A 23,361-nucleotide genomic window follows, 5' to 3' on the forward strand; every position below is an offset into this window, starting at 1 on the left:
CCATGCAGTAGAAATGTAAATTTTCGAATACAAGTTTGGTTCTATAGTGGCGTTTGCAAGGTAGCGACATATGACAGGTTCCCAAGACACCATATCTATTGAGTGAGAAACACAAAGCTGTCCGTTTTGTTCGTGTCTCCTTGAAAGCTTGTCAATAGAGCGTAGAGACTGTCATTACACCTTCTATGTATGCAGTTATGCTAGCCCATTATCTGGTCATAGAGGCTATTGCTCTTAGAAGTTTACCCAAAGTATATTGCGTTCAGTAATGCTGATGTATCGGTGTACGTTGCTGCTTCAACACTGACTCAGCTGACATAGATACTCCCGCTGAATCTAAGCAGCCACACTCACCACTTCCAAATCCCACCCGCAATACCAACTACATCCTATATCCCCCCTACCAGTCAAACTTCTCCCCGTACCTCCCAATAAACCCCCCTACATCCGCATCTCTCTCCCCCTGCACAATCTCCAACAATGCCACCGCACTCGTCTCCGAACTCTCAATCCCCTGCTCTACCCTCTTCTTCCTATCGTCCGCTATATCCGTAGTTACGTACCCGGGACAAAAGGTCCAGACCTTGAAGCCGTCAGGCTTAAGCTGGTAGTACTGGTACGCCGTCAGCATATTCAGCGCTGCTTTACTCATGCGGTACCCGGGAAACCGGACACCGGCGTGCTGATGGCTGTAGTCTGATTTCATGGCGATACTGCCCATTGACGAGCTGACGTTTATGATGCGGGGGTTGGGGGATTTCTTGAGGAGTGGAAGGAGGGATGTAGTGATGAGGGTGGGGCCGAAGACGTTTGTTTCGAAGATTGTGCGGAGGTACTCGCGGTTGGGCGGCCATTGCTCGTCGCGTTCTAGGCAGACGCCTGCGTTGTTGATTAGGACGTCGAGGTGGGAGAAGTCTTGTTCGAGCCTTTTGGTCGCGGATTCGATGGAGGCGTCGTCTGTGACGTCGAGGTGAATGAGGGATACGGTTCCCTGAATGGGCTTGGATTGGATGTCTTTGAGGACGGTCTCGCCTTTGCAGAGGTTGCGTGCGCCGATTATGACGTGGTATTTTGGGGAGGCGAAGGCGAAGTGGATTACGGTGTCAAGACCGATGCCGTTTGTTCCGCCTGGAGAGGTACGTCAGTGCTTCGTTTCTGCATATCACGAGAGGATAGATGGATTATACCAGTGACGAGGATGATCTCTTTCTCAGTTTGGGCCGACATTTCCAATTGGTTTGGTACGCATGGATAATGATCGAGGTTACACAACTGGATAGCAATTGATGTTTTCTTGGGATACTATATGTTTTTGTATAACGGACAGTATTTATACACTCCCCACTTATGGGAGGCCTTGTCCGCGTGTTCGGTCCGTTCCAAGTAACCAACACCACTAAACCTCTATCGTTCATGACGTGTCGGATTTGGCCAAGTCTCAGTGACGAGACATGTGCAGTATCCTAGGATGTTGTCAAGTTGCAAGTTGAGCGGATATAGTCTACAAGTCCGACGGAGATAAGGTTGTGGTGGTCGCTGCAAGTGCTTGCCGAGACGGCTCGAGTACCCTGCCTATAAGTAGACGCATTCTGTATATGTTTTGTAGGTGTTCCGCGATTTTCCATCATTTTAAAGGAATGCTTGACTTTGGGAAAGAGGGTGCTCATTTCTATCAAGTCAATCAGAGCATGTACTAACAGCATCGTTTCCATGTCCTCAAACCATACATATCTGAGAGTACTAAAATTTACCAAGCGTCTTTGGAAAGGTCATATTATCTAGGCCTCGTCTATGGAGACAGGTATCATAATGGAAGGAATTACTCAGAGATTGGTATATATCCCCACTCAATCGTTGCTCAAATCTATACAGAAAGGTTTCGATGACTTCAAGTTACACTGCTTCCATTTTTCGTGCAGGCTAGTGTTAGAGAGCTACCAGTGGTTGGGCCGATCAGCCGCGTGGGGCAACAGAGGCTAGCGTTGCGCAACAAGACGTCATACTCTGTATTACAATGACATTTATGTCTACGCGCATTTATACAGCCCACCAAATATCGCATCTCTCCCGGTCAATGCTACGTGTTCGCGCATAGGGCTGCCGAAGAGATGCCTTCCCTTGTCCGAAAGCTGCTCATTTTTGCAGCGGTTGATGGCCTGATCCTGCAGCCCGCCCCGCCCCGCAACCATCCGCCCACAACACAACAGGCCATCAAAGTCGACTACAAGGGCAACGTCGGACCACTACTAAAGGATAGACGTGAGGAAGACACTACGACTGTATCTGTCGAGACGCATGGCATAATTGGTATGGGCGTTTGCAAGGGCGCATTTTGACGCTCACGAGTTGCTGACAAGCCGAATAGGGCTTCTCAAAATCGCGACATCGCACTTTCTAATATCCATATCCGATCGCGAACAGGTCGCACAAATACGTGGAAAGCCTATATACAAAATCACCGATGTCGCCCTTATTCCACTCTCTTCCCAGGCCGACGCCGACAAGGCCATTGCAGCCACTCGTGACCACCTGAGGCGTCGCAACAAATCGCCAGGGGCCGAGGACGAAGATACTGATAGCGAGGGCGACGAAGATGCGCCTAGTGTGACCGACTCAGTCGTCGGGGATCTACCACCAGCATCAAATGAAGTCACAGACCCAGTTACTGGGCGGAAAAGTAGTCCTTCACGAAAGACCAGTGTTGCCGAAGATGTCATACAACGGAAAGGTGTATATGGGAGGTTTGCTGACAAGTGGTTCTCTCGCAAGGGTTGGAGTGCGGATAATAGGCGTTTACAAGGATTCACCTCAGAAGAAAATCTGGCCGCCAGGTATGCACGGCAGGATGCCGATCCAGCCGTGCCGAAGGAGCAACAAGGGCCTGAGGGCGAATCAAAGCCGGATGCAATCCCGACTGAGGATGAAAACGTACCCCAAGACGTCAACCCTACGGCAATCCCTAAAGCACTGGGCGGCAAGAAGGATGCAGTAACAGTAGCTTTGTTGCCCAAGATTTTGCAAACGACGAAGATGTACTTTGCATCAGGCAATTTTTTCTATTCATACGACTACGACATTTCAAATGGCATCGGCCAGCAGCAGCCTAGTTCGAGCGTGCCACTCTTCAAACAGTTTGATCCTTTGGTGAGTCAGTATCTCATATACGTGTTGCGCACCCATTGACCTTTTTCCAGTTTTTCTGGAACCAGAACATAGTTTCTCCTTTTATTGAGGCCGGTCAGCACTCTTTTGTACTGCCAATTATCCAGGGCTTCGTTGGACAGCGACCTTTCACCCTCAAGACCACAGATTCACAATCCTGCAGCCTCGTGGTTGATCCAAGCGCAACACCAGACGATATACAATTGCAGCCTTGGCTAGAGAAGCAAAAACAGGAGGTACAGCAAGCAGAGAGCGAGAACACCGAGGTCAGGTCAGAGCAGGACTCTTTTGTACAAGGCAAAGACTTTTTGTTAACACTCATTTCGCGTCGCTCGACCAAGCGAGCTGGACTTCGCTACTTACGCCGTGGCACAGACGACGAGGGTTGCACTGCAAACAGCGTCGAGACTGAGCAGATACTCTCGACTCCAACTTTTGACACGACCCAACATAAGATATTTTCTTTTACACAGTTCCGCGGATCTATTCCATTGTTCTTTTCTCAGTCACCATACAGTCTTAAACCTCAAGTTACTACCTGGGGCTCTTTTGAGACAAACGCGCTTGCCTTCAAGCGGCACTTTCTTGACCTGTCGTCGCGGTACGGAGACATATATTGTGACTCGTTGATCGATAAACACGGTACAGAGGCGAAGATCGGTGAGTTGTACGAACAGCACGCAAAGGCGCTCAATGAGAACGGGGGTATCGATGGAAAAGGCAAACAGCTAGGATTTGAATGGTTCGACTTTCACAATGTCTGCCGTGGGATGAGGTTTGAGAACGTCTCCAGGCTGATGGACTCGATCGAACCCTTTATGAAATCTTCGGGCTGGATTGAGATTGCAGATGATCAAGTACAGAAAAAGCAGACTGGCATCTTGCGAACGAACTGCATGGACTGTCTGGACCGCACCAACGTGGTTCAATCAGCCTGTGCTAGAACTGCTCTGGAGGCGCAATTATCCTTGGGCAACTACCACATCGATCTCCAGCACGACCCTAGTACTTCGTGGTTCAACACCCTGTGGGCGGACAATGGCGATGCCATCTCGAGACAGTATGCCGGCACAGCTGCGCTCAAGGGCGACTTTACACGAACGCGTAAACGGCAGATCACGGGCGCCCTTACTGATTTTGGACTAACACTAACTCGTTATTACAACAATATTGTCAATGACTACTTTGCCCAGGCACTCATCGACTACCTTCTTGGCCGCGCGACCGACACCATCTTTTCAGAGTTTGAAGCGGATATGAAGAGCTCGGACCACTTTGTTGATCTGCGCAGAGTACGACAGCAAGCTATCGAGCGCTCAGCGGGTATCGTCATCGAAGGCCATGACGAGGACTTGGTACAGGGCTGGACGCTCAGTGTGCCAACTGCAGCGAACCAAGTGAAGACAACGACATTCGAAGAGGCGATTCTTCTACTCACGGAAAAGGCTCTGTACTTTTGCCGTCTGGACTGGGGTACTGAAAAGGTACGAGAGTTTGAGCGCATCCCGCTTGAAAACGTGCAGGGCCTCATGCGCGGTGTTTATATTACCTCAACCCTAGCACAGCGACACATGGACACGGACAAGAATGTGGGGCTCATCATCCGGTACCGACCTGACAGCCGCGGTAAGCTTGTACGCAGAAACACCAGAGTGCTGGATTCGGAGCCTGGCGACGATTCGGCCAAGGACGAGGCTCAAAAAGCTCCAAAGCAAGATGATGCCAGTGGTCGATTCCTGGCGTTCAAAGCATTACCAGCGCACAGCAGTGTTCCTGTTGCATCTGGCGATGCAGTCGAGGATGAGACCGAGATTGTCAAGTCGGTCTGCGATGAGATTGCGCGGGTCGCTAATGGCGTACGCAGGGGAGAGGGTGAAGGGGACAGAAAAGTGGAGATTGAAGAAAAGGATATCATCAGCCTTGAGGATGCAAAGAAGAGCACCGGTTACCTGGAACAGTTTGAGTATTCGTTGAAGAAGCTTGTTTGGGGATAAGTAGATGGGGGCCATCTGTACCCACGTAGGGGGACGGGATCTGTAGAGTAAAGAATTTATTAGATAATATGTAGTGGCATTTTTTAGCGTTGTAATACCATAGAGGGATGACATATATCTAAACTAGTAGCTACTAGTGTTACAAGTAACAAGAAGGATTCTCTCCTTGACAAATGACGAGATGGCTGAAGGCCTATGGACGTCTAGGTCAGAAGGTAATGATCATCGCGGGGTTAAGATCACGTGATGTGCCATCCCGCCAAGATGGGATGGACGGGATGGCAGGACTCGAAGCAATGAGGATATAAGGATGGATGGATTTCATTATTTACTCTCGTTGTGGTCAACTCAAACTGTACTTTCTTACTAGTTACTCTACTTAACAAGATTGTCGCAAGTTAGTCTATAGCAATATAGATTAGGTTTGTCAAGCCTTTGTTATCCTCTCTACAAGCACGCCACTCCACTGCATCGCCAGACAATTACCTTACGGAACACTAGCGTAATACTCGCCTGCCTTAGTGCGGACCAGCATAGAGAAGTATAGATCCGAACCTCGTGTAACAACTAGCTTCCTTTGACTTAGACGTGCAAGAACTTTTTAACTTAGATAACTAGTAAAATAGCCTAATCCTGGTATCGAACACATTAATAAAGATGCTTTTCTCCTTTATCCCCCGACCCTCGGGTCTTTCAGAGACCAGGATGTAACTTAGAAAATGTCCGCAGTCAGTGACGCAGATATCAGGCGTACCGCTGCAGGGGTGTAATTGTTAGCGAGCGTGTTGATGAATAGGGCTACCTTGGCTGCAGGAGCAATATAACCGTGTCATCCACCTATCAAGTTCTTCTTCTATTCTACGTTCCTACAAAATTTGGGAAATGGCTAAACTCCGTGCCTGGGTGAAGAAACACCTTTCTTCCAGCTCGGATCCCAAGAAGCAGTCTAAAGACCAACTCCCATTCCTTCCATCTTCACGCCGTCCCGTCACGCCAACTTCATTGAGTACACCAGGATGTCTATTCTTCCAACTCCCTGGCGATATTCGCACCATGATTCTCAATTTGGCCTTTGGCAGGCGTACCCTTCACATGGACATTGTGCGCCGAGACGAAGCCTGGCAATGGAGAGGCGCCATTTGCCACCGAAACTTAGCAGGAGCACAGTCATCTATGCGATACGGCTGGTACGGTCCATGGATCGATTACTACACGTGGAACGCCTGTGGGTGCAAAGAGACACCTCCGGAAGAGTGCAACATCGGCATCATGGGGTTCCTGCTGTCATGTAAACAAGCCTACACCGAAGGCATTGATTTCCTGTACTCTACCAACACTATCGACATCCAGAGCACGCCTCTACTCCTCCACCTCCCCCAGCTTATCTTATCCAGCCGACTCGTATGCATCAAATCTCTGGAGATAGTCATCTGGGCACAAAGTACCAAGTCAGACAACGACAAGCCAGCCACCACCGAAAATCGCCTGGAGCCCATTCTCAACAACATCGCCACGCACTGCCACCAACTTCGCAGTCTCTGCATTAGCTTTATGGCGACGGACGAGAACTACAAGAAGATTGAAACTCTACCAGCATTACACCTCGTCGATTCCTTCTACCGCTCCACGCACCTGCGCGACATGAGAGTTGAAATCCCCTATAGAGGCTACTTCACAATAGCCGCTGACAAGTCCACTGTGAATCACCCGCGTGAAGCACCGACTACCGGACGGCTTCAGAGATCGTTATGGAGATCATTGGATAACGGGGAGCCTGTGCTGCAGGATAGGTCGCTTGAGCGGTATCCGTTTCCGCCGCTGAGGGTGCCGGTATTGGGGGATGGGGATGAGGAGAGCGCTGGATACTGGCTTTTGCAGGGTGATGAAGGACCTTATGAGACTGTTAGATGGTCGGGGTGTCCGGGGTAGTTGTATACTACGCTTGGAAAAGTGGGTTGGTATAGTAATGGAACATGTACATAGCTGGGTTTAGATGATGTAATGCGTACAGTATTTGGCAGAGAAAGAGCATTGTTTCTCGCTAAAGATAACTAGTCTTTTTTGTTTTTGTTTTCAATTGGAGTAGATTGCAATCAGGGTAAACACTTCGAATAATAAGTAATTGTGGGAAGCTTAACCACTTGAACAAATGCACGAGCTGACAATTCATCATTGCTCACTGGCGCGCATCATATTTGAGCCAGTGGCTAGTCATACGGCGCTAAAAGTCCGTGATTGCTTTCATGAACTCAGCAAATTCGCATGCCTGTTTGAGATTTTCCAACTTAACACCGAGGATGTTACTAAGGAGAACTTCCCAGAAGAATGTCACAAAGCACAAAGCGGCCCCAGAAAACGAAAAGAAGGCTTCATAATGGCATCATTCATTCTATTTCAGAACGTCTAGTCATAATCTAGACGCCTTCAATACCCCCGCCAAACAACCTCCTCACACTCAGGATGCTTAAACGCCCCATTACACAACTCATACTCATACTCCAGGTCCGGCTGAAACTCCCAGTATAAACTCTCAGCATCACTCCCCATCCTAAACGTATACTCAGCTGCCGCATCCTCGACATAAACCTTAGGAACGCCATTCGCCGCCGCAGCCTCAACCTGCAGCTGCACCTCACAAGACCGCTCCATAAGCGTATACAAATAAGCAGCCTCATCAACCGTATCACCCACAGTCTAAAGTAGTTCACCGTCAGCATCCCCCAAAAAAAAACATGGGATATCCCTGTAAAAGACGCTCGGGGTCCTAACTTACCAGCAACCCATGATTCCTTAAAATCAGACCCTTACCCTTGGGTCCCAGCGCATCAGCCAACCGCTTACCCTCCGCCTCATCAAACACAATTCCCCCGAAATCCTGGTACACAGCCTGTGCCTCGCCGTAAAAGTAGCACACATCCTGGTTAATCATGTCAAGAGGCTTGGCAAACGCGCTCCAAGCCTTGCCGGCCGTACCGTGGCAGTGGCACGCAGCGTTGACATCGGGCCTTGCCTTGTGCACGGCCGAGTGGATGAGAAAGCCGGCGGCGTTGGCAGGCCTGCTGCGGTTCCCGCCAACGACGTTGCCGTCGTAGTCGACGAGCACCATGTCAGCGGCTGTGAGCAGGCCAAAGTGCTTACCGAGCGGGTTGGTCCAGAAGGTGTGCGGGTTTTCCGGGTCGCGCACCGAGATGTGGCCGCTCATGCCTTCGGTGAGGCCTTTTCGGGCGAAGACTCTGAACGCGCCTGGATGAGTGTTACTATTTTGTTGCACGGATGAGGCTGCGTGAGAAGGTGTACCGACCGGCCATGTGGGAGAGGATCCATGCGCGTTGTTTGTCGAAGGAGGAGAAGAGAGGGACACTGGGGAGACACACGCCCTGGGATATGGCTTGAAGTGGTGTCAATTCTTTTGATGCATCGTCTTTGGAATGCGGCACTAGCTGCTTGGATTGCGGCGTTGGTGTTGCTTCGGCTGGGATGGCGGATGGGGCCATGGCGGTGGTGGATGCGATGATAATAGCTTCTATTATTATCTGTGATGAGTAGTAGAGGAAGCGAAATTATTCGGAAAGCGGGTGCTAAATCAGAATCCGATTGGACTAATGCAGCGGAAATGATGGCTTCTTATCTCAACTCGATAAAATCCTTCTTCGCTCAATAAGGCGTGTACATGCGAATTAGTGGTTGCATGTCGACCGGCCCGGTTTCAACTCGTGGCCACCACCTGCGGGGTAGTAGCCGGCTTTGCGTACCTGAACGACCACTTCTCTTCTCTCGTCTCCGGTTCACGGCGTACAACACCACATTGTTCGTCTTAAAACTCCACTCAGCATTGCTATCCGGAGAGACGTGTCCGGTCAAGAGACTCGTTTTCAATTTTTTACATACATTCCAGTTTTCGTATTGTTCTGACGCCAACGTTGTCCAGCCGGCCGGCAAACACGCAATCATTGATGCCGTCTGCGCTCATCGTAAAAGAATCAAACTATTGATGTAAATTAAAAATGGTGACTACCATTTCCTTTGTTTTAGGTTCAGCAATCCAAGTCTTCGCTTAAAATCCAGTAGCCTGCCCCAGGGCCCAGCAATGGCGTAGAAGTATGAAGAAAAAAAATATAAACAGTTGTTGTATCTTACAGAAGTTCCTCAATTCCGACTCTACATCTTTCCGCCAGGGAAGCTCGACAGTAATCCCATATCGAACTTGGCAGCCTGTGGGCACCCTAGGATAGCAAGAACAGGATCAAGCACAGCCGTCAACTTGCGTACCGCAAGCACAACATTGCCAAGTAGACCATCCAGGATATCCGGCGAGGCAAACTGCACAAACTGAAACGCAAAGCACATAGCATTGTTGCCTTGAAGCAGCGTCTCCGCGTTGAAAACACCGCCGGTCAAATCTGCAATATTGACACCAGTAAACGTGTTCGGCTTGCCCGTGTTGCCGCCGATAACAGCCATGTAAGGCAGTGCTTGCAGCGCGCGCACAGCATCGAGTGAGAAAGACGCAATGCCGTATTCATCACCGATAGCACGGCGGTAATACTAAAAACCAAACGTCAGCAAGCGGCTCCTATTCAAAGCGCCAAGAAATCGTAAAAGCACATACGTTATCAGGAATCCTCTCGCGACCAGACGCCCACTTGAAACTTCCCCGCTCCCCAGTCACGCCCTCGAACGACTTGAGCGTTTCCAAATCGAGATAGCCATCAGGGTACTGCGCACTGTGGTTGCGGAAGAAGTGGTACGTGAAGAGGTACGTAGCCGTGTTAATCGCAAAGTGCGTAAACGGCCCAGCAAAGTAACGTCCATTAGTCGCGATAGAGTTGTTGAAGCGAGAACCCCGGAAGGGATGCATGACGGTGAGATCGTATCCATTCGGGCCGAGAGGCATGGCAGCCAGCTCCTCGAATTGACTCAGGTCCAGGGAGTCGATATCGCCACTGCACATTATACATTAGCCACACCACTCACTCATTTGTAAAATCAACCGATAGAGAAATAGGAAAAGGAAAGAAGTGGAATGACACGTACGTCTTGTACAAATCCGCTCTTGTAGGCGAGCAATCCGTCTCAAACCGATTATGCGATGCGCTTAGTCCCTGGGGCTCGCCTAGCAGGCCAAGCGACGACGTCGCGCCGGTAAGCAGGCCGCCGCTCTTGGGCTTACCGCCAATTGACACGGTGGTAAGATCGCCGGCAATAAGGCCGGAGTAGACGGATAGGAAGGCGGAGAGGTCAGTTGCCATGCCGAAGACTATTATCATCCATTAGCCATTTTTGTTGAAATTGAAGACGGGGGGGATTTTGGAAGTGGGATGAGACAGACCTTTGGTCGATGCAGTCGTCAAATCAAGCACAGACGCAACACCCGTTCGCGAGATATAGCCATGGTTGGCGAGAATATTGAGGCCGGGGCAGGGACCGCGGATGTCGTTTGGGCCTGGTGCTATCTAATGCCCCCGTTAGTTACCTTTCTCTTTCTTTCCACTTGCATCCCCTCTCACACGAGAGACTCAGAAAAGAAAAAGAAAAAAGGGGGGGGGGGAGAGGGGGGAACTCACGTATCGATGCGTCCCGGTATTGCTCACACGCTGCGCATCAGCATCGAACCCTGGCTTAACAAGGCCAAATCCCAACTGCCGCTTTTCAGATGCAGCGGCCTCGCGCTCAATCCTGGCAACGATACTGTTGATTTCCGCAAGAGTCTCGCTGCTGATGTCGCCGTTGAGTAAGTTTGCGGGAAATGCTACAGCTGTTGTGAGGAACAGCGAAGCCGTGTATAGAATCGACGTCTTCATCTTTGTCCAGCCAAATCTTCTCCTTTGCTATGAATGCCCGAGAGGTAAGGTAGGTGGAAAAAGCGAGTTACGTAAGTCAAGGCGTATTACCGCAAAATGTGAGAGAATCCAGAATATAGCAAGGATAAGGGGGAGTAGTGTGTATGTATTAAAGGAGTGTAAAACGAACTTCTCTGGATTTCAATCCAACAAAAAAGATATAGAAGCCGTAAACCTTCTCCCGCAGTCTCATCTCTCCACCTATATACTTGGTCCCATCACCCATTTGCCTCCTTCCCCAAGTTAAACCTTTCAAACTAAACTCAACACTTACCAACCGAGTCATGTCACATCTGCCTCTCCTGATCCCCTCAAGCCCTGAATCGCGCAAAATGCTCGTGATACCCTACAACTTTCCTCACCTCGCTTACCTATCGCATCAACCCCTACCGTGCGCCCACCCCGCCGATCTCGTGCTGCAAGGGGCGCATCAAAGCGTGGCTTTGCAACGTATCTGATTGGCTCATCTGCCTTGTAAGCTGCCAGTATTGCGGGGGGGTTCGGGTGGGTCGGGGATGAGTGGGGAGCTACTAGACACAATAGGGACTGGGAGGGACTACATACGACGGGGATCAGCGGGTACGGAGAAAATAAGTGCGTAGACTGTGCTTTTGAGGCGCAGTTCGCCGTCCAACTTGGTTAAGCCACAGCGGAATTGGACTAGCGCATGTGCGGAAGTATGAGCGGACGGTTTCTGTAGGTGAGAGGTTAAATGTCAGGGCTAGCGTGGACGATGCGGGCTGTGCTGGAAGGAGCGAAGATCGTCATGCTTGGTTTGCATTTCGTTTTGCACTTGATGGGAGATGAAAGAGGGGTTTCTTAGGCTTATTTGCCGAGTTCTTGCCGGAAAGCTTGAAGCTTTCTGCGATTTTGCTGGTTGTCGTCGGTTTAGTGTCGCGTCAGAGATGTTCTGGAGGAGACGAAGCAGAGGGGTAAGAGAGGTGTGTGAGCGGTTCCGATGAGGGGGTGCGGAAGGATGGTTCCTTGTTAGCATGGAATAATGGTGGAACGAAAAAAAGCAGATGCAAAGGCGTTGGATGCGTAGTAGTAGTCGAATGATTAACATTATGACGTCGTAACTCGTGCTGTATTCTATAGATGTGGTTGGAGCCCTTTTTTTCGCTCCAGCGCAGCCGTTGGCTGCTCGTCCGTTTTCGGAACCCATTTTTGACACAAAAGAGATGGTGATAAGGAAAGGGTATCATAAACGTGTATGCGGTCGATGCGGCAATCCTCCTTCTAGCGAATTCATGGATGCAGGAGATGCCAGAGTGACTCGTCCTGTAACCTCGTCGACGACAAGGTTATCCATCTCCACATACGCTTCTTGTCGCTTTCCGTCCGCATCAACTAATGATTCTTGGCTAACGTTTGTAGTGCCGTCCGAGTTGAACATGTTTGACCGCCGTTTGTTTGAGGATGAGCCTGTGGCTTCAATCTTGATATTCTTAGAACCCAGTTTGGACGCATGTGCTGTTGAGTTCATGCCCGATAGGTTCGAAGCCTGGCTCTTAAACCTTCTTTCTCGCGACGAGTTTTGGTATGAGTTAATCACAGAGGTGACGGCTTGTCTGAAGAAGACTCGGAGTACAGGTATCGACGTTGCGACAATGGCCATGGAAGACTCTGCTGACGACCAGATAACAGTGTTGGTGGCGTCATCTGTATACGTCAGCCAAGGTCACAGAAGTACATGTTACACAACGTACACGAGAGGTCTAGTTTGGTCAGTAACTCGACATATCGAGCTCGAAGAATTGCGGTCACTCCTGCTCTTTGATCTGGTTAGCAGAGCCTAGACGGTTCGTGATGAATTGGCTTACAATACTCCCAGACTCATAGCGATGCAGACACCAATCTTCTCTGCTGGGCGCATCTGCAGGTTCCAAATGATTTTCCATGGAATGAGCGCTAGAGAAATGTCCATGATTGCAGACCATACTACACATCGAATTAGTACAATACCCCGACGTATCACCAAGGCACTACCGACTAGCTTGAAATCGTCCATAGACGACAGACGGATGCTTGTTCATACATGTGCCCGGTACGATATCCACAAAAGTCTTGGTCAATGGCTTGCAAAGGACCCAAGGAAGGATGCAGGTCGGTATCGCGAATATCAAGAGGGTAGCCATGGCAAAGCACACGTACGCTTTGACCCATCCTTCAGTCAAACGAAAAAGCGTCACTCCGAACGATATCTTGCTGAGAGTGATGGCAGTTGTGGAGACGGTGAGCCCGGTTGCGCCAAGATAAGTTATGGTCTCGAAATTGCTGAAGTCAACTGGTGCAAAGGAGTCAGACCCTCGGTATCACATGCGTCTCTCGTGTAGCTTCTTACTATCAAGCGAGTGTTTTCCAAAGCCCAAATTCACACTTAACTGGTTAAGGATGGCTTGACAAAGCAAGAATAACTGCACGTTGCGCGTTAGTCGTTTCTTGTAGGTAGAGGATTCTCATTGCTTACCCAGCTGACGGTAAGAATCAAGCTGTCATACCACAACTTCCCTTGGTTTTTTTGAATCGCCAGCCGAAGAGCGAGGAAGAAACCCGCGACTCCGCAGAGCGACCAAACAGTGATGCTCATGAGCGGGCCATGAGTCTCCTCTGGGTTGCTAACCCAGTTCTGCAACTGCGTCGACATCCTGGGTATGCGAAGTGAGCCAGGCCTGGACGAATGCGCTTCCCCGGCGATCAGGGTGTGAGGAGACCCTCAGTTCGGACGAAGACTTGGGAAATCGGGGTAGCGGTCGCATGTACATGTAACAATTTTCGGGTGAGGGTTACACGACATGAACGATGGATGCCGCCGAGACCAAACTACCGTCCTCCCCGTTACCAGTCCCTAGCTGCCGGAATGGTTTCTGCCTGAGCCCACTCGCTAGACTCGGAAGTTTACTCGAGAGGGTGGATGCCAAGGGCTATTAAATCCTCAGTGCGGGTGTATCCACCCCTCCCAATGGGGTTCGCCATTTTGTCTCCGGTACGGGGCAGCGTCGCATTTTGATTATTATCAGGGACCTGCCTTATTAGGACCGACTCATCACCATTTGGCCCGCAACAATGATCTAGACTGCCTTCCTTGTTCCTGCCTTCAGGGTTGGCAGCTAACAATGACTCGTATAGTGTGGGCTGGCTCCCGGCCCGCTCGTAGATCAAACCCACAAATTGGCCTAGCTCTTGAGCTAAGATCGCGCTCATGCGCCCGACACTGCCGTCAGACTTGAGTCGTATATCAGATAGAGTTTGCAAAACGCGACGGGAGTTGCAGATCAGCGTCTCTTGAATTTAACTCAATGATGCCCGCTGTTTAATGGGAAGTAGCCCCCAGACATGGTAAAGTCGCGTCACTAGCCATGTCTGAGTCGTGTAGGGGCGTGGTCCTGTGATAGAAATCAGTGACATTACACATGGATTTAGTAACCACACAGTGTCTACTGCTCTTGACTATCAAGGCGTATCCTGTTTAGTTTTCCCCTGACAGTTGTTTGATCATTACTCCAGAGTCCTTGGCCGCGCCTCAGTAACAGCCGCGAAATCACAGCCCTATAACGGTTCAAGGCTGAGTGGGCTGCGGGTATATGGCATGGGACGGCCAGGATAGGGACTGGCTGCCATAACCGTAGCGCAGTAGAAGTAGGTAATATTTTCGAGCCCAGGTGAGTCATGACCCCTTGGCAGCATACGATGTGTGATATGAGAGGTTTGTTGATTGGTGTAAGTAGATCTTGGTAGATCTGGTGGGATCTTGCCCTCAACTGGGTGTTTACGAGTTGGAGTAATCTTGTGGGAAGATGGCCGAGTGTCTATAGTGTGGCCTATATGTGACAAAACTCGTCCCTGCATGTATTGAGCTGTGCGATGCGTGCACGTGCTGCATGTTTCCAGGTAATAGTCCCTCACCTCATTGGTTCCTAAAGCTCTGATCAGCCTCCTATGACGACAACGGCTTTTGGCGCCCATGGCTTGCAGTTTCGGTATTAGATGCCGTGCCCAGGCATTCATTCTCTATGGAGAAGGTCCGAAGAAGACGCCATCACCATGCCCGGCGTTTTCACTACCACGTTACATAGGGGATAGCTGTGCTGTATGTACAACGTGGTGCAATACCGACTCCTCGGAGCTTACCCACAAACTTACTTGCATTCACCGATCGTGAAACTCCGGCACTAGCATGCTGCGCACATGGTGCGCCGCCTTCATCCGCCGGCCAGTCAGCACAATAACCTTTTAGCGTCACAAAGTGACACAAGCCGCCGCCGCATTGCTTGCCCACTACAAGAAACGAATGTTTATACAAAATCAAGTTATCAGAGCAAACACAGCAACTATCCTGATTCTTTGCTCTTAGGATCGTCGCTTTGTGGAGCCTGCTATATACATATAAAACAATATGTGCTGGGGCAGAGCCAGAAACTCGATCTCGTGAAAACAACGCGACAAGAAACCCGTTCGTTCTCGCCAAGCCATGTCGGACACTTCAAAACGTCCTTGAGCACCAGACAGCCACACCATGTGACTTTGATGGGTCTGCTAGATTACCTGTGCGTCGAGTCATGAGAGAGAATCTTAAGGCCGGGGAACTTTAAACAATGGACCGACGGAGAATGGCCCACTTTGCTATGGGAGCATCAGATAGAACACAGCAACCCTCACCCCAGATGTCGGCATCGATGAATCGTCACTTCTGATCCGATCCGATCTAGACCTTTGCGGTCGATTTCCATACATCAGGCCTTCCATGCCATGATTAGTTTACATTTGAATGTGGCTAGCAGGGCTACGTCAATGTTTCAGAACGTCAGAGTTCATAATTTTTGATTCGTCTATCGTCAAAACTCGTTATCTACTACGCCTCACCAAGCCGCAATACTCTAATGTGTAGCTTAGCAAACCGCATGCGTCTTGCCGGTCTTGGCCTGCAGACTGTGGTTCTCTTCAAAATGATCCGTCGCCTTCTTTTGAAAGACGGGGCTGACGAGCGTCGACCGGCGGCGCATCGCGAACTGGTGCCTATGTCCAAGTCAGTATATTTCCAATCAAAACTCCGTCATCAGCTACCAGGAGAACTTACTCCTTGTGATCTTGGATTCTCCTGGCGTCGAGTGCGTCAAGAGTTTGCAACGCTAGCTTGAAGTCTGCAATCAAAGCGTCGCATCGTGATTTGGTAAAGTCCTCACGAACAACGACACGCAACATCTTCATTTTCTCCGAGTGGGGAGCCATGGTGTAAGCGGGTACGACCCATCCACGCTCACGAAGCTGGTGCGCAATGGCAAACTCGTCGTACTGCTTGCCGAGATCCTCGTCGATGCGGCATGCGACAAGAGGGAGTCCTTCTCCTCCACGTTGGCTCATGATAACAAAGCCCATGGATTCGAGGTTTGCAGCTAGGTAGTCAGCAGTGCGCGTCAGGTTCAGCATTATCCTCCTGTAACCGCGCTTTCCTAGGCGGATGAGTTGGTAGTATTGTCCGATAATCTGCGAAGCACCACGCGAGAAGTTGAGCGTGAAGGACGCCTGATCGGCACCTAGGTAGTTGATGTTGAAAACGAGTTCTTGGGGCAGATACTGAGGATCGCGCCAGATGACCCAGCCAACACCGGGGTAAACGAGGCCATATTTATGTCCTGAGGCGTTAATGGTTGTGACCTTGGGAAGACGGAAGTCCCAGAGAAGCCCGGGGTTGACAAAGGGGGCGACAAAGCCACCTGAAGCAGCATCGACGTGGATGTTGACATCAATGTCTCGCTCAATCAGAAGGTCATTGATGGCTTTGATATCTTCGTATTCGCCAGTATATGTTGTTCCGAGAATTGCGCCTGATTATCATCAGTGACGGATCCTACACTGAAGCCAATAGATTGCATACAAATGCCGATGGTGTTTTCGTCGCACAGATCTACGCATTCCTTGGGATCGATGACATAGCGATCGGCTGTGCAGTAGACGTATTTTTCTTCAATGTCAAAGTATCGGCATGCTTTCTGTGAGTCGTTAGCATTTTTTGACTAGCAATTATGGAACATCAGCGAAACATCCAAATACTCACCTCCCAGCAAACCTGCACAGCAGAGTTCATAACCATGTTGGGCTTGTCATATGGCTTTCCCTCTGCCTTTCGCTTGTTTTGCCACAGCTTCTTCATGGCCAGTACTCCCAGCTGCGTAGTGTTAGTAGCAGACTCCCGTTTCTTCTCGTTTCAACACTAACCATGATGGCCTCGGAAGATCCAATCGTCGAAGTACCGATAATGTTTGCATCATCTGTGCTTGGAGCGTTGAAAAGTCTCGCAATCATAGAGACACATCCTAATACAACTCAGTCCCTATTATAATGATTTCTACCGTGCTCTGAAAACACGTACGGTTTTGGATGTCGGCGCTGACGGGGTATTCTTCGTAATCGATGAAGTTCTTTGAGAAGGCATCGCTAGACGATACGGTTACTTTGATATTCTCGATAGGAGGTTATTGTGGCCATACACCATGAGCTTCTCAACTTCCTCCTCCTACGAGTTGTGTTAGCATCGAATAGCTGCAGGAATGTCATGGGGTGCATACCATATATGTGGTGACGAAAGAGGCCAAGTTTAGCGTTGGTGTTCCGTCGAGTGTGAGGTCGTCCTTGATCATCCGGTAGGCCCTAACGAGACATCAGCAACTCGTCCAAAGCTGCGGCTATGAGTGTGGTGATACATACACCTGAGGGGGCATTTCCCGCTCCTGTATCTGGTCAGCGTGCTGCACTTGCCAATTCGTATTGTCTGGACAAACTCACCGGCATCTCGTACTTTGGTAGATCCTCGGCAGCATACTTGCTACCATAGACGGTGGCAGTAAAGTCATCAATCTCATCGTCTGGGCTCAAGTTGATGGTGCTTGCAGTAGCAATGTCGTCGAATTGAGCCCTCTCGTCGGAAATCTCCTTGAAGGTGGCTACGCGGTTGATGTGCACCATGTTGAGATATGTGAGGGGGAGTAGTGGCGGAGAGTGTTGGAGGGGCAGAAGCTGGTGGGCAGGAAACAAGGCAGCGGGGGGGGAAGGCGCAGCTTAATATGGCTCAAACACCAAGGCACGTAAGCAGCTACGTAGCTTGGACGGGTGGTAATCAAAGCCCCCAATGCCAATGTGCATTCTAGTCTCCGGTACAGCTCAACAGCACAGCGCAGCACCGCAGCAATGCAGCCCCCACCATGAACGGCACGCGCTTATCCCAATGTGATGTGACTGGTCATAGGCCAACATGCAAGCCAACGCTGTACGATGCGTCAATTAGGAGCCAGACCGCTGTCTAGCCAGGATACGTGTAGCTGGGCATTTTCCATATAGCCCCTAGCATATCCTCACCGTCGTCCTGAGGGGCAGCGAGTAAGACGGTGAATTGCAGTCTGGCACAGCGGCATGGCGGGGTAGTAACACGGGCCTGGCTAAGCATTTGCCCTCGAAAAGCTTGTCTTTAGACTAATACCAAAGTATCCTTACCGCCCTTCACCCTTTTAGCCCAGTTGGGCCATGCACTAACTATCTTGGGGCGACTAAGAGCGGGGTGTAATGGACAGGTGGGGGGGTGCGGGGTGGGGTGTTTTGCCAGGTACAGTCGTACACCTACGCATACGTACCGTGTCATTGCCAATGGCTATCTTTGCATGTATGTATCTGCCCACTCCCGCATCCACATGCTTCTTACACATAGTACACGTAACACAACACATCTAGGCTGATGCAATAACACAATGATATGTTCAAGTGTGCACCTAGCCCATGGGAAACCTCTGCATATCGAGGTGTCTAGCTGAATTTACTCAGTACTATCTATAGTTATTAAGTATACAGTATATATATGCAGTGCCCTAGCCTCGCACCTGAGTTCCAAAGTCCCGTATCCTCATATACTCATAGGTCCGATTAGTTTGTGTTGTCGCAGATCTGAAAGAGAAAAGAGGTTCGGGTGTTATCGCGCGGCGGCACGGACCCTGAGATGCGGAAGCAGAATGGCCGTTGGCTACGACACTGCCTCCTTGGTGCCGAGTCTAGTAGTAGTAGGCTGGGCAGTCCACTTCTCTCTACACCTATTTCACTGAATACGGACTCTCCAAGGTCAAGAAAAATTCCCTCTCCAGTCTTGACCGACATATTGCTCCCACCGTCCCTCTAGCTTTGCCATAACAACAACTGAAGCGGTAGATGTGGCCATGTACTTGTTCTTGCACACCATCCCCTCAACCTCGCGAAACACACATGTACTACCCGACCCGTATAGATTCCCTCTGCAAAGTGGTGTTGCCTGTCTTTTGAAAGCTGAGTAGAGGCCAATTATTGGGCAATTGCGAGTTTGTATAATTGGTACTGTGAGATTGCACCCTTGGCCTGTGTTTGGGCTCCTGTAATTCCCGCAGCATGCGGTACTCTCTTGCAAAAGCCAGGCGTCTTTTGTAACGGCCAATTGCTTGCAACCATCTCGCTTGATCCTCCAATACCACATGGGCAATAGTAAGCGGATGCATGCAGGCGAAAATGTACCCGGTTCGTACATGATCTACATTACCCCTCTTCTGGTCTTAGATGATATTCGCTATGCTGATACGACTTGTGCTCGACGGTGCTGGGTTGGGACTTGATAGACTCTTTGGCGGTGAATACGTGTTGGGTGCAAGTTGCACTCGTTTGACAGGATTGTGCACTGGTGGATAATAAGCCGCCGGCTGCGTATTTCGGTGATGGCGCTCGCCCATCAGTTGCCGCACCATGTGCTCAACCCGGCCCCAGTCATTCCACTCCGCGCTTCCATTCGACAATGCATTGGATGGTGGCGTTCGTGAGGGTAGCCCGTCTCGCATAGCTTCGTCGCCTCCCGGCGATGCCGTAGCGCCAGGTGCCGAGTCCTGACCCGACACAGAAACCATACTGGTACCTGCCCAGACCCAGGAATGCTCCAGACTGCCTTGTATGTCAGCACTGAGGTATGCAATCATCTCCTCGTCGTGTTCCAGCTGTTTGCCACTGCCGATACCGTTGCGCATTCGGTCGAATAGTCGCTCTAGAAAGAAGGCAATATTCTTGCCACAAGCAGCGTTAATCTTGCGTGTGCTACCAATAGCTTCGGAGAGCTGCAAGCACACCAAGGCTGCATCATACTCGCCCCGGAAGCATAGTATCAGAATGCATCGCCACAAATGTAGACATACTGCGTTACTTGCAGCCAATGCCATTCTCTCTGCCCCTGTCTGACCAGAATTACGGACTGAAGGGTTGTGCAATACTCTTGACACATACTTTGCCGTGTCCTGGGCAACAGAGACGCATCGTTCCAATGCATTGGCTCGGCCTATAGCACTCGACAATGGGCTGAGGTTCCGCCGGTAGAGATGAAATCGAGCCGAGAGCAAGACGAAAACTGTTGGCAACACCCTCGCATCGAGTAACGCCCCTGAGTCTGGCTGGTGGTTTTCAGGTAGGAGTAGCAATTTTGAGCGAAGCTGTCCATCGAAGCTTTCCGTGGTTTGTGGCAGCATAACACTAGACTTCAAAGCGTGCTGTAGGGGCGCGTAGAGGCGCGTGATGTGTATTGTTGCTACGAAGCCAGTAAAATGGGCAGGTTTTGTCGAGGGACGGAATGACTCATTGGGCTGTATGTGACGATCGTCGGCTGATGATGGGAGTGAAATCTCGCAATCGTTCTCGTTGATCAACATTGGACGATTCGTCTCGAGTGACATAATTCTGCGTCGCTGTCAGTTCCTGAAATAGTTCATGTCAGACAGACAGGTTTTGCTCACCTGTCACGGACGTAGATGGACCACCAAAGTCTGCGTCGAATTTCGCCGTCAAAAGCGGGCCAGCAATCCATTTCAGGATTTATTTGTAGTTCTTGTGCAATTCTTACCGCAGACGCAAGCCAGATGGAGCCGAGAGAGCGCTGGTTACTTTCTGTCGCAAATATGCTCAACAACAGAGCCGCCTGAGCATGTGTAATGGTAAGCTCTTGTGTCCAAGGCTGGAGAGCAGACGCTGCAGTCTCAAACAAAGCCTGGCCTTCTGATAGCACGTTGCAAGAAACATTGTGCTCTGATCTAGGATGCAAACAGCCACAAGCCAGTACTGCGAAGAACAAGCCAATCCAATCCCGGGAGCAACCTTCAAAGCTGCGTGTGGCATAAACCTCGTCTGCTTTGTGCTGAAAAGTAGGCCAATGTATTGCAGGGTACCAGTCGTGTACCGTATCGAGGAAGGAGCGAGAAAAGTATGCATAGTCTGCGCGCAAAGGTACCGCAGGCAGCTGCCAATTGGGCTCCGCAGTCCGCGAGACGTTTTGGTGAGGCATATTGAATATGTCGTGAGCATGCTGTCGAATGTTACTGCGAACGTGGTTGAAGTTGTCCAGGACTGGTACACATATCTGTCGTGGTCCTAGTACCACTCCGGTGTGCACCACTTCGGAGTGTCTGCGTTTCATGTCTGTTCGCTCTCCATCCAAAGGACCCTGGTCAGATGCCTTGTTCCGTAGCTGGGAATTTACATGAGTCAACTCAGCAATTTGACTCTGAAGGTCCTGGACCTGTCTGTGCATAATGAGCATTTCTACCACAGACTTTGCAAAACATGACGACTGCTTACTTGATTGACGACATGCGGCGATTCGTCTCCTTGGTGAACTGACACCGATGATTTCGGCTCGAACATTCTGAACATGCTGAGGTCTCGGTAGCATCGCACTGTAAAGACGGTCAGCCAGTTTCGACAAAGGCCCCAGTCCACCTGCTCAAGCCATGCGTACAATAATGTACCTTCGCTGATTAGGGGCTGTAGATGCCTTTAGGGGCATGCCTGCTCAACGTGCGAAGATGGACAGTGGACAATTTTGGACAAGTGTACAGCCAATTACGACATGAGTCACAAGTCTTCCCCTTCTCTCCAACCAGCTGCTGTCTTGCTCGCATTCCTCCAGGTACATGTGGGTCAAGGTACGTGTCGCAGCCCCTGTTGCGATTTACAAACTCACCTTTACTTTGCGTTCTCGACATGCATCGCATGAAGGGTCTTTTCTTCGCTGTCTGTAGGCTCTCTTCTGCGCAGTCAAGTTGGCAGAGGGTATCTGGGTGGGAGAGATGACCAAGGCACTGCTATCGTGGCGTTGAATGTCCGGTAGGCCTGCAGAGGCAGCACTTGGTGAGGCAGAATGGCTGTAAGAGCTCGAAGGATAGTGTGGTGATCTGGAGCCTGGCTGAGGGATATTCGGTGCAGCAAGAAGAGTCGTCAGGCGAGGAGTTGATTGCGCCAGGGCAAAGGGATTCGGCACAGGTGCCATTGTTGTTGGATATGCTCCGTTTGAGCCTGTGGAAGACTTGTGCATGGTTAGCAGCACAGAAGCGGGGGAGCAGTTCGGATCCTCCGGTCCAGACTTTGGTGAGTGATGAGGGCCCGTAGACAGGATGCTGTGGCTGTAGAGCAGTCAGTAGTTACGGCAGCAGCCGATGACGGCAAGCACTCGAGAGGTCTCAACGATTGACCAACTCGTGGCACCACACAGAAGCAGGCAGCCAATGAGAGTGGCTGTCAGCAACACATAATGTAGCCGAGCGTGAGGCGGCGAGATGCGCAATGTGATGGGAGCGTGGATGGATGAGTCGATCAACGGGCCCTTAGTCCAGAGTGGGGAACCCGTACAGGTAGAGCGGAAAGATTGGCAGTAGAAGAAACAACCCAAGGCGTAGACCTACACAAGCTGGATGCGCAGTGGTCGGGCGGTGTTCCGTGTCGCTTGATGGAGCGCTCTCAGCCAACCGATGGGTGAGTGGCCGAGAAGTCAAAGCTTGGGGTAACAATCGGGAGCAGAGACGGCTAGAGTGAAAGAACGACCCGCAGCTCCTTCTCTATTAGTTCAACGGCGACCGAGGCCACCGGATATGAGCAAGTGACGGGAGAGACTCCTGGGGCGGCAGACAGCGCAGTCAGTGAAGAAGGCTGAGAGATGCGGACCAGGGGGGCCAAGCCAGGCGAGAGTGGATTCAACGCCTCTGTAGGAAGCAATATTCGAGGTGGTGGTGATGCTGCACAGTTGATTAGCGCCAGTCCGGATGGTAGTGGTGGAGACCCTGGCACACCTTGGGGGCGCGGCGAGCTGGCAACAAGGTTTAATCGCCGCGGTACTGGTGGATATTGGCTACTACTCTAGACGCTGGGAGTACGGGAGACAGGGGGAGGAGGAGAATTGGCGGGGGCAGAGGGCAGAGGTAGGTCCCGCAGCAGCACATGCAAAAGGGCCCTGGCGCTCGTGGATGGCTGTTGGGAGTAGAGTAGAGTAATAGCAATAGGCAAGATGGGGGGGGGGGGGGGGGGGGGGGGGGGCGGGGGGCCCTTTT

The 23,361-nt window shown here is 50.7% G+C and overlaps 8 protein-coding genes across 8 annotated transcripts; 2 read left to right on the plus strand and 6 right to left on the minus strand.

The window, feature by feature from the left end:
* Positions 1–292: 292 nt before the first annotated feature.
* Positions 293–1,289, minus strand: COCSADRAFT_129128 (uncharacterized protein). The gene is made up of 2 exons (XM_007707494.1): positions 1,188–1,289; positions 293–1,128 (listed from the first exon to the last, which is right to left on the minus strand). Exons 1-2 carry the CDS (start codon positions 1,225–1,227, stop codon positions 401–403), a joined length of 768 nt encoding a protein of 255 aa, XP_007705684.1. The 5' UTR covers positions 1,228–1,289; the 3' UTR covers positions 293–400.
* A 754-nt stretch (positions 1,290–2,043) lies between these two features.
* Positions 2,044–5,285, plus strand: COCSADRAFT_41714 (uncharacterized protein). Its single transcript, XM_007707370.1, has 3 exons — positions 2,044–2,307; positions 2,366–3,144; positions 3,195–5,285. Exons 1-3 carry the CDS (start codon positions 2,109–2,111, stop codon positions 5,154–5,156), a joined length of 2,940 nt encoding a protein of 979 aa, XP_007705560.1. The 5' UTR covers positions 2,044–2,108; the 3' UTR covers positions 5,157–5,285.
* A 691-nt stretch (positions 5,286–5,976) lies between these two features.
* Positions 5,977–7,177, plus strand: COCSADRAFT_348805 (uncharacterized protein). The gene has a single exon (XM_007707495.1). The coding sequence runs from the start codon at positions 6,039–6,041 to the stop codon at positions 7,083–7,085; it is 1,047 nt and encodes a 348-aa protein (XP_007705685.1). The 5' UTR covers positions 5,977–6,038; the 3' UTR covers positions 7,086–7,177.
* A 344-nt stretch (positions 7,178–7,521) lies between these two features.
* COCSADRAFT_41715 (uncharacterized protein) lies at positions 7,522–8,852 on the minus strand. Its single transcript, XM_007707371.1, has 3 exons — positions 8,458–8,852; positions 7,930–8,399; positions 7,522–7,850 (listed from the first exon to the last, which is right to left on the minus strand). The coding sequence occupies exons 1-3, from the start codon at positions 8,648–8,650 to the stop codon at positions 7,581–7,583; spliced, it is 933 nt and encodes a 310-aa protein (XP_007705561.1). The 5' UTR covers positions 8,651–8,852; the 3' UTR covers positions 7,522–7,580.
* A 54-nt stretch (positions 8,853–8,906) lies between these two features.
* On the minus strand, positions 8,907–11,188 carry COCSADRAFT_129140 (uncharacterized protein). Its single transcript, XM_007707496.1, has 5 exons — positions 10,721–11,188; positions 10,486–10,609; positions 10,191–10,413; positions 9,766–10,099; positions 8,907–9,701 (listed from the first exon to the last, which is right to left on the minus strand). Exons 1-5 carry the CDS (start codon positions 10,955–10,957, stop codon positions 9,315–9,317), a joined length of 1,305 nt encoding a protein of 434 aa, XP_007705686.1. The 5' UTR covers positions 10,958–11,188; the 3' UTR covers positions 8,907–9,314.
* A 1,009-nt stretch (positions 11,189–12,197) lies between these two features.
* On the minus strand, positions 12,198–13,643 carry COCSADRAFT_103379 (uncharacterized protein; the record flags this gene model as incomplete). Its single annotated transcript, XM_007707497.1, has 6 exons — positions 12,198–12,658; positions 12,706–12,770; positions 12,820–12,937; positions 12,990–13,283; positions 13,341–13,413; positions 13,467–13,643. The coding sequence occupies 6 exons, from the start codon at positions 13,641–13,643 to the stop codon at positions 12,198–12,200; spliced, it is 1,188 nt and encodes a 395-aa protein (XP_007705687.1).
* Positions 13,644–15,774: 2,131 nt separating this feature from the next.
* Positions 15,775–18,026, minus strand: COCSADRAFT_154177 (uncharacterized protein). The gene is made up of 10 exons (XM_007707498.1): positions 17,780–18,026; positions 17,702–17,724; positions 17,563–17,644; positions 17,485–17,510; positions 17,367–17,431; positions 17,213–17,310; positions 17,052–17,162; positions 16,872–16,986; positions 16,074–16,821; positions 15,775–16,012 (listed from the first exon to the last, which is right to left on the minus strand). Exons 1-10 carry the CDS (start codon positions 17,957–17,959, stop codon positions 15,886–15,888), a joined length of 1,575 nt encoding a protein of 524 aa, XP_007705688.1. The 5' UTR covers positions 17,960–18,026; the 3' UTR covers positions 15,775–15,885.
* A 1,534-nt stretch (positions 18,027–19,560) lies between these two features.
* On the minus strand, positions 19,561–22,307 carry COCSADRAFT_165419 (uncharacterized protein; the record flags this gene model as incomplete). The annotated part of the gene is made up of 4 exons (XM_007707499.1): positions 19,561–20,722; positions 20,779–21,561; positions 21,617–21,714; positions 22,002–22,307. The coding sequence occupies 4 exons, from the start codon at positions 22,305–22,307 to the stop codon at positions 19,561–19,563; spliced, it is 2,349 nt and encodes a 782-aa protein (XP_007705689.1).
* Positions 22,308–23,361: the final 1,054 nt, after the last annotated feature.

The sequence above is a fragment of the Bipolaris sorokiniana genome (assembly GCF_000338995.1).
Source record: "Bipolaris sorokiniana ND90Pr unplaced genomic scaffold COCSAscaffold_19, whole genome shotgun sequence".
NCBI lineage: Eukaryota > Fungi > Ascomycota > Dothideomycetes > Pleosporales > Pleosporaceae > Bipolaris > Bipolaris sorokiniana.